The following is a 9,931-nucleotide window of genomic DNA, read 5'->3' on the forward strand; positions in this document are numbered from 1 at the left end:
TGCGTATACTAATTTTACCCAAGATATAAATATTTCACCAAACCCAAACTTCCGTAATGACTCGAACATATAAAACCACTCAACCTGATCAAAGGCTTTGTGTGCATCAAGAGCTAAAATTGCTGCTCCTCACGAACTACCATGGTCAGAATAGATGGTGTTGAGAAGACGTCTAACATTGAAAAAAGAAAGTCTGCCAGGGATAAATCCCGTTTGATCGGAGTGAATAATAGAGGTCAAGTACTTGTTCAGTCTAGTTACTAAAATTTTGGTTATCACCTTTCGATCAAAATTTTGAAGAGCAATTGGCCTGAAGTTAGCAGGATCTGAGTCATCCCTGCCTTTCTTCAAGATTAATGATGTTTGTTTATTAAACACAACATTTACCTCACACTTCTCAGCTTTGCCTTTCTGTCACACTAAGACACAAGGAGAATGATTATTAATTATATATAATTAATAATTATATAATTATATATAATTTTTTACTTTTCCTTAGCGTACAACACTGTAAACCCAAAGAAGTTGGCAGCTCAACTCTATACAGTGATCTTTGTTCCTACAAGTGTAAGGCATACACCAAGTTTTGACCTGCCAGTATCTTTGCTTTGGTCAGAACAAGAACCTATGTTGCTCATCAAGGTGAGTAAAGTAGCCACATTTGGTTTCTAGTAATTAGACATTTTTGAAAGAGACGTAAATGAGAATTCTGATTTTCAAAAGACTGGCGTGCAGCAACATATTCCTCTCAAAAAAATTCAGCCACTTCTCTACATGGTCATATCACTAAAAGTTAACTTCTCTTTGCTTTTACCAGTTCATGTCACTTACCCAACAATTACTCCCTGTCTTTTTCATCAGTTCTGAAATCTTCGCTAACGACATGAAACTAAATTTCAAAGACTTTGTTATAATTTCTGTATCTAATAGAATATTGTATCAAAAGAAAAAGAAAAAACAACCTCAGAACAACACACTGAGTAAATCTTTAAAACTTTGCAGTCTGTCTCAGCTACTGTAATGAACTCAGCTAACTTAGTGAAGTGGCTGTGTTAGCTTATTAGCTGCTAGCTTATTAACTGTCAGCTATCTATCAGGGGACCCAGCATTTTCAGTTTATATTATATTTTTGATTTCTTATGTTATATTAAAATAATGTAAAGTTCTTGTTTTATTATTTAGTTAGAGTTTAGTTGGGTTTTATTCTAGTTTATGTTCATCCATGTCTCTGTGTTTATGAGTTTTGTTCTGTCTTTGGTGTAAGTCTGTCTTGTCTTGTCCTCTATGTTGTACTTTTAACTATGTCAGTACTTTTCATCTCTCTTTTGCTCCCCTGTCTGTCATGTGTTTCATGTTAGTTAATTTATTTAAGTACTTTGAGTGCCTTTTTTTCTAGGTGCAGAAATTTCTATCTGCAGTCCAGATCTTTCTTTCTTTTGTAAATAAAATATTGACACAGAAACGCAACTTTTTGGTATTTCTAACAGGCACATGCAGAGGGGGGGACTAGAGGGGCTTGAGCACCCGCCCCTTTCCTGATGGGTGCCCAAAGTGCCCTTTTGATAAGGCAACTTTTTTTTAAAAATTATTTATTTTTTTATGTGTGTGCGCGTGCGGAGTCCTGTCTGTGCCCCTCAACAATAATATTTAACTATTAATCACAGTTTTGCTAAATAAAAGGATCTGGCTTGCATCAGTCACATGATCACTATTAACCAATGGTCGCCCTTGACGGCAGAACGCGCTGGTTACGAGCCGGGAACGAGCTCACAAAGAGCACGCGCATTTTTAGCGGTCCAGAGCTGTAGGAGAAACACAAGTTAACTCAGAGACACAGACTGATGCGACAAAACCAGTAAGTAGGTGTACAGCATACACTGTAGTGTATAGCACCCAGAGTATTGGCTTATTACGTACACGTTGGTAAGCTGTCTTGTTGCAACTGATGAACTGAAACAAACGAGCGTGCTGTGTGTGCAACAGCGCGACAAACATTACCTGTCCTTTTATTAACTGCACAAGTAGTGCTGGTCATAGCTGCTGGCTACCTGGCTGTCATGGGTCTGTAGCTCTGTCACCGTTTTAGGGAACATATTTAGTTTTAAAGTAAGTTACAGGGCTTTTCCTGCCTTTCTGGAGGGATTATATTTCACTAAAAAAACGATCTAATATGCATGTCCACATAATTATGCATTATTATAATATATTAAAAAACACACGCTGTATTTTAAAGAACATACATTAAGAAGCAGATTATATTAGATTTATATTTTAAATAAGACAAAAGTTGGATTTTACAGCAGTAAAATTATTGTATCGCTACAGTTTAAAAATGTAATAAGCTTTGCCCCTGCACAGAGTGGATAGTGAAACAAATGGAATCATCATAAATACATTATTTCATATTTATTACTCCCCCCTCCTCATTGCTTTATTATTGTAGCTCTGAATAATAATGTAAGGATTCTGGATCAGCACCGTGATGCCCATAGTATATACAGTATTCTGAAGAAGGTCTAAAATGTCACTGTGTGTGTGTGCATGTGTTTGTTTTATTCAGATGGATTTTTTTTAAAAATATTACTCATGATATAACATTGTCCAGACATGGCTGGTAAGGACATGAGGAGGAAACAGCAGGAGCTGTGTGAGGCTACTAAAGGCAGGGCTATAACATTTTTATGTCATCATTTTATTATAGATTAAGTGCAAGAGTTGTTAGGTGTGGATAATTAGATTATAGTTTATTGCAATAACAAGTTGTGCCTTGTTCTCAGATAGACAGCAAGTGGAGAGTGATATATGAAATGATGGGATGGAAGGAAGAAGAGAAGCAAAGAGTGATTCACAGGCAGAGCCTAAATTATTTCTCACAGTTTTTTGTGTCCTTATGGTTCCAAGTACTGTCACCAATCTTTGCATTTTGTTATTATCTCATGATACTTGTTTAATCACCATCTCTCCTATGGACTTTTTAATGTCTACAGTCTCAGATCAACACAGCCCTGCCCTTCCCATATTAGATTCTTGATGAATGTGTGTTGTTGTTATTCAGCCTGGTTCAATGTGCCCCTTTTTAACTTTGAGCACCTGCCCCTTTAAACCTCTCTGCACGGCCCTGATTTCTAATATCTGTCTGAAATTCATAGCTGTATTCTGCCCACAGTCAAAGCATCCATTGTCTCTTTCAGGTTCATTCAGCCATTCAAATCACTGAATTCATGTGTTCCAATCACTTCAGTGGCCACAGTTGTATAAAAATCAATCACATAGGCATGAAGACTGCCGCTACAAACATTTGTGAAAGAATGGGTCGCTCTGAGGAGTTCACTACTAAATATTCTACAGTCAGTGGTTAGTGGTGTTAAAACAAAGTGGAAACGATTGGGAACGACAGCAGCTCAGCCACAAAATGGTCACGCATAGTGGACAGAGATCAACAACTTTCTTCAGAGCCCATCGCTACATACTGCTCTAGAGTGCAGTGCAGTGAAGGTGTGTTTCTTGAAGTAATAAATCACACTCAGACTGGCAATCTGATGACCAAGTCTGGGTTTCGTGATTGCCAGAAGAACGGTACTTTTCTGATTATACTGTGTCGAGTGTTAAGTTTGGTGTAGAGGGATTATAGTGCAGGGTTGTTCCTCAGGAGCTGGGCTCAGCACCTTAGTTCCAGTGAGAGGAAGTCTTGATGCTTCAACATCCCAAGACATTTTGGAGAATTTCATGTCCCCAACTTTGTGGGTTTGGGGATGGCCCCTTCCTGTTCCAACATGACTGCAAATCAGTGCAGTCATGCTCATCCATATATTTATATCCATAAATACATGGATGAGCGAGTTTGGTGTGGTGAAGAACTAAACTGGCCTGCACAGAGTCCTGAGCTTAACACAATAGAGCACCTTTGGGATGAATTAGAGCGGTGAATGGGATGTTACTCAAGTTTATCTCCTTGTGAAGGCAGACGAGCAAATACTTTTGGCAATATAGTGTATAGGTGATCTCCAAACTAATGTTATTGGTATAATAACTGGTTTATTGGTAACAAATAAACTGCCAATATTGTCCGTTCATATTTATATTTGTCTCCCGCATTTCATGTCTACTGACTATTAAATACAAGTACCCAAAATAATTTCAGAGAGCTCATCTTTTAATCATTTTATTTGAATACACAGTTCATTACTGCTGGTGTGTGCCTTAATTACAAATGACTATTAATAATCTCTCAATTACCATTTCTTTTTATATGTAGAAACTATGTGATTAATATATGTTAAAAAAAATCTGTAGTCTTCCCTGATCTGGTTACAGCTGGGACTGCTGAACAGACTTTAGTCAGAGGCTACATGTACACAAATCCTCTCAGCGGTAAAACAGTAAGACAGCAGCCTCGGTCATCTCTCTTGGGGCGCTCCAGCCTTGCATCCCACCCAGTCTGTCGTAGTCAAATGATGGGAAGTCCCCACACTGCTCAGGGTGGAAATATCCTCCTCCTCCTATACAGTACTGCAAACACACGCACACACAAATATTGTCAGTACACTGGATATACTTTGATATACAAGGTACCGTCCCTACACGCTGCATTGGTGGCTGCCCACTGCTTCACTGGGTGATTAGATGAAACTTTATTAATCCCTCGGGTGGGTTCCTCTGATAAATTCAGTAATTTCCCTATGAGGACTAACACATACACATTATTAAGCATTATTATTATTAAGCATTTATACCATTTGTTGTGATGACTCATTGCCTGCAGATGTGAGATGACTGATTACTCACATGTTCAGTGTTGTAACCAACAGTTGGCTTGACACCAGAGCAGATAGCCATGGCGGCACGTTCATTGTTTATTGCTCTGAATGTGATGAAGCCTGGTTCAAATTCGTCTTTCAAACAAGAAACATAAAAATATCATTAACTTTGGGATGCAATCTACACTTAAAAACATTTTACTTAACCTTTTATTAGTATAGATGATAATCCACGTGTATCCTATTCATCAATAATGGTATACACACACACACACACACATAGATAGATAGATGGAGTTTTTATTTTCTTACTTCTTGAATTGGGTCCATACAACATTCTGGTGGACTCCTTATCCCCGTGGTCGTATACGATGGGAATAGCTGGCCCTCTGTCACCGTATGACCCAACATTGTATCTCACTGGATATTGCTGAAAAGATGAGACAGTCTTATCATGTGTAGATCTGCATGTTTGTTTGTGTAGTTAACAACATTTTTAACCACTGTTTTATTTTATACTAAAAAAGTCTCAGCTCTAACTGGTTAGAAATGGCTCAGGGCTGGAGTTATTTACATATCTGTAAGTTTCTGACTGAAAAGCAAACAAATGTAATGCTTTTGAAAATACAGTTTAAAAATCAACGTGTGTGGCTGTGTGAATATGACTTTCCTGCTTCTGTGGAACAGCTACAGGCAAAACGAGAAGACCACAGAGACAACAAAAAAAGTGTCCAAAGGGAGTGAAGTAGTGCAGCCAGATATCTTCTTACCATTTATTTAAATGTAACACTTTTAATTTAATTGAACAGGACATTTTGACAGAAAGACGTCATAAGTGCAATATTCTTTCTTTGTGTGAGTCTTCAAGTGTTACAGAAAGAGAAAGAAATGCAAACAAAAACACTTATTTTTCAGTTTCCTTTTCCCATGCACAGACCACCCAAAGAAAGAGATCAATGGCAACAGTCATTTGTACAAAGTATCACCCATGCAGTAGTACCACCTTGTTAATGACAGACAGTAGCTGCCAGGTAATTGATACCTAGCGGTTTGTGACCTTTTACCCTGGTTATAAGTTCGGTTTATGCACAGCTAAATTACCTTGAAGAGCTGAAAGAGATTTCCTCCATACAGTCTGAGGAAGCGGTTTTCAGTGTGGTAGCGGAGGACGGCTGCAGCTTCCATGTTCCAGAATTCCAGCGGGAAGTTGTTGGGAATGTGCCACACAGACATGTCCTCAGCTGTTATATCGTAGTAACCTGGATTCTGGGAACGTGCACACATTACTGCTGTGACTTTAAATAAGACTTTTGCCACACTTATGCAATACTTATTTTGCAACAAATAGGTACATTTTCTCATTTCAATCAACCTTTGAAATCATGAAAGAGAACTTACTTTAAAAGTAAGTTTTGAAAAAGTAAAAGACAATTCCTAAATACAGAGACTCATAACAGAGACAGTAAAAGAGGCAGTAATGGCAAGATGGGACAGAGAGAGGAACAGACATGGAAAATGAGAAAAAAGAAATCAAAGCAGAACTTCTAGGACTCAACAAGGGCTCTAAACTCTTTATTATGTTCTACCTATTTACCCTCAGGTACAGCTAGTTGCAGGTAATTGTAGCTAGCTAGCTTTAGATAGTAGAGTACAGTAACGGTGCACAAATCAAAGGTAAGTTTTACTGACTCTTTATCTTCTTTACATCTAGTTTCTGGTAAATCCAGTAGAAACAGAACTAAATGGATGTATTTTATTATCTTACTATGCCTTTTTATAGTAAGGAAGCTGGAGTGGAAACTCCAGCAGAACAGCATGAGAGAGGTGTGGAGGGGCATGAAGACCATCACTGGATTCAGGCCAACCAACAGCAGGGGAGCTGAGGGAGGTGAGAATAGAGCCGACGAGTTGAATCTGTTTTTCAATAGATTCGACACCACAGTGTCTGCTCCCACCCCCACAACCTCACCTGCAGTCAGCCTGGAATCCAGAGCCACACCACTGTGCCAGCCTCTCTCTTCACATGTTGCCTCCTGTGAGATCCCTGACACCCCTCCCCCACCCATCACCTTCACTCAATACCAGGTTGAGATGCAAATGAGGAGACTTCACTCAGGCAAGTCTGCTGGACCAGACGGAGTGAGTCCCCTTGTCCTCAAGACCTGTGCCCCCCAGCTGTGTGGAGTCTTTCATAAACTGTTTATGCTGAGTCTGAGTCTGCAGAGGGTCCCGGTGATGTGGAAGACATCATGCCTCGTCCCTGTACCAAAGACGCCTCGTCCCAGTGGCCCCCAGGATTACAGGCCCGTGGCACTGACCTCCCACATCATGAAGACCCTGGAAAGGCTCATCCTGGACCAGCTGCGACCCATAGTAAGACCACATCTGGATCCCCTTCAGTTCGCTTATCAGCCTCGTCTCGGAACAGAGGACGCCATCATCTACCTGCTCAATCGTGTCTACACCCATCTGGACCAGCCGGCGAGCACTGTGAGGGTCATGTTTTTTGACTTTTCCAGTGCTTTCAACACCATCAGGCCGACCCTCCTGGGTGATAAGTTAGCAGCGATGCAGGTGGATGCTTCTCTGGTGTCCTGGATTGTTGATTACCTGACAGGAAGACCACAATATGTACGTCTCCCACAGTGTGTGTCTGACAAGGTGATTAGCAACACAGGGGCACCACAGGGGACTGTCCTCTCCCCCTTCCTGTTCACCCTCTACACCACAGACTTCAGCCACTGCACAGAGACCTGCCATCTTCAGAAGTTTTCTGATGACTCTGCGGTGGTTGGATGCATCAGCAGGGATGATGAGACAGAGTACCGGGCTGTGGTCGACTCCTTTGTCACGTGGTGTGAGCAGAATCATCTGCAGCTCAACGTGGCAAAGACCAAGGAACTGATCGTGGACTTCAGGAAGACCAGGAAACACTTGACCCCTGTTTCAATCCAGGGGGTCAGTGTTGACATTGTGGAGGACTATAAATACCTTGGAGTACACATTGACAATAAACTGGACTGGGCTAAAAACACCACAGCACTTTACAGGAAGGGCCAGAGTCGTCTCTATTTTTTGAGGCGACTGAGGTCCTTCAACATCTGCCAGAAAATGCTGAGGATTTTCTATGAGTCTGTGGTGGCCAGTGCGATCCTCTATGCTGTTGCATGCTGGGGGAGCAGGCTGAGGGTCGCAGATGCCAACAGACTTAATAAACTGATCCGTAAGGCCAGCAATGTTGTGGGGATGGAGCTGGACTCCCTCAAGGTGGTGTCGGAGAGGCGGATGCTGTCCAAGATAAAGACAATGTTGGATAACACCTCCCACCCACTCCATGACATGTTGGTCAGTCACAGGAGCACGTTCAGTGAGAGACTGAGATTACCGAAAAGCACCACTGAACGACACAGGAAATCATTCCTGCCTGTGGCCATCTCCCTGTACAACGCATCCACTTAACACACTGTTTGCTGCTACAGCTACACATGTTTCTTTTCCAAATATTTATTTATAAGTGACTTATGTATGTATGTATGTATGTATATATATGTATATATTGTACTATTCTTAGTTAGCGTATTGTCTGTCTTGTCTTAATGTTGGTTTAAAATGGAGCACTGTAACAAAAAATAATTTCCCCCAGGGATCAATAAAGTATTCTGATTCTGATTCTGATTCTGATGTAATGCTGATGTGAAATATTATTACAATCAGTTAAATGCAGTGGAATAAAATATGAGTTAAAAAGAAGTAGAAAGTAATAAATGGAATTACTTAACCAACCTCAAAATAAAGTAAAGTAGTGTTAATGTCTCTTTCCACCACTGGTGACTTGCTATTTTACCTTAAAGTCATCAGCAGTGGCGCTCTCTACTGTTCCAAAGGTGTTTCTGTTGGACCAGTTCCCGTCTCCATCTGGCAGGTCAGCATTGTTGCCCTGCTGGCTGGACCAGCGATCACCCACAGTGCACCTTCCATAAACGCTGTTCTCATGGACGCTCGCCACCAGCGTCCATCCGCCTCCAGCTGTGGTCATGTCACAGTAAGTCTGGTACAGCATGCCATTACCTGTTGTCAGGTAGTATACTCCATCTGGAAATGTTATAGCATTAAGAAAACATAATTCAGTCTTAAGAGGACATAAATGCCTTGGACTGTTATGTTACATTTATGAATCTTGTCCTTACCTTCTCGTTCATCATATCTGTCCCTGAGGTCTTTACAGCTCCTTGCAACACGAATGGATCTGTTCCTCATTTTCTCCAAGTGCTCAAAATTTGTCCTGGTAAAGTTCTGCATCCTCTCAGCATACTCTCTTGTTTCTGTGATATTTACTAAAAATTAAAGCAAGTTTAAAAAAATTACATTTTGACAGCAGGAAGGGAAAGTACACAAAGTGCATGGCTATAAGCATATATATGTGTTGTATCAGGCTGTAAGGCTAATAGACATAGTTCACACATTTTTGAATTACCTATTTGTGAAGAAGGAACCTCTGCAAAGGAAACATGTTCCAATGACAGCAGACCCACAAAAAGCAAAAATATGTTGTGTAACATCTCTGAGAGGGAAGAAAAACAACACAATTTAAACAATCAAACTGCTCAATGTTCTCTCACACCTTTCCGAATATGAGTATGCATGTGTGTGTTTTTACTTTAGCTGTGTTTCTTCTTGAAGGAGCTGTCTTGGTAATAATGAAGCTGTTTTCTGGTACTGAAAAAGAAGTGATTTGTAAAATATTTCCATATCTCCCTTTTTCTCCTATATATTCCAGGTTTTTGATCAAGAAAAACAAACAACTCAAATCACTACAAAACAGGTATGAATCTTATCTGTAGACAAACACAGCACTGATGTGTCTGTCAGCAAGATTTCACAATAAAATGCTGACCTGAACTTTGTCATAAATGTGTGAGAGGAGTAAGGACAGAAAGAAAACCTATTACATTTTTGTACAGATTTGGATTAATTTAAAAATGAAAGTGAGGATAAGCAGTTATAAACTGCTTATCAATACTCTGTATAAATAAAAATATTTTCAAGATTTTAAAAACTAGTACACCCGAAGTTTTAAACCAAAAAAAAATTGCCGTTTGTATCCCTACCATGTAGATCCTGTCCTGGGTCGAAATAAGTTGGAATAAGGCTTTTATTCACATAACAGAAGAATA

The 9,931-nt window shown here is 40.1% G+C and overlaps 1 protein-coding gene across 1 annotated transcript; it reads right to left on the bottom strand.

The window, feature by feature from the left end:
- Positions 1-4,150: 4,150 nt before the first annotated feature.
- On the bottom strand, positions 4,151-9,931 carry LOC146630593 (intelectin-like). The gene is made up of 9 exons (XM_085355969.1): positions 9,866-9,931; positions 9,415-9,473; positions 9,232-9,318; positions 8,945-9,091; positions 8,602-8,849; positions 5,859-6,023; positions 5,070-5,187; positions 4,786-4,892; positions 4,151-4,509 (listed from the first exon to the last, which is right to left on the bottom strand). Exons 3-9 carry the CDS (start codon positions 9,314-9,316, stop codon positions 4,366-4,368), a joined length of 1,014 nt encoding a protein of 337 aa, XP_085212095.1. The 5' UTR covers positions 9,317-9,318; positions 9,415-9,473; positions 9,866-9,931; the 3' UTR covers positions 4,151-4,365.

Source organism: Diplotaxodon limnothrissa, linkage group LG6 (assembly GCF_057381915.1).
Source record: "Diplotaxodon limnothrissa isolate DT_005_m linkage group LG6, D_limnothrissa_male_GT1.1, whole genome shotgun sequence".
Taxonomy (NCBI): Eukaryota; Metazoa; Chordata; class Actinopteri; order Cichliformes; family Cichlidae; genus Diplotaxodon; species Diplotaxodon limnothrissa.

Bases quoted from the DNA above. Each gene is read 5' to 3' on its own strand.
- LOC146630593 (XM_085355969.1), bottom strand. From the start codon at position 9,316: ATGTTACACAACATATTTTTGCTTTTTGTGGGTCTGCTGTCATTGGAA. The intron at 8,850-8,944 runs GTAAGGACAAGA...TAACATTTCCAG, and splicing joins CAGATATGATGAACGAGAAG to ATGGAGTATACTACCTGACA. The intron at 6,024-8,601 runs GTAAAATAGCAA...GCACGTTCCCAG, and splicing joins CCACTGCTGATGACTTTAAG to AATCCAGGTTACTACGATAT.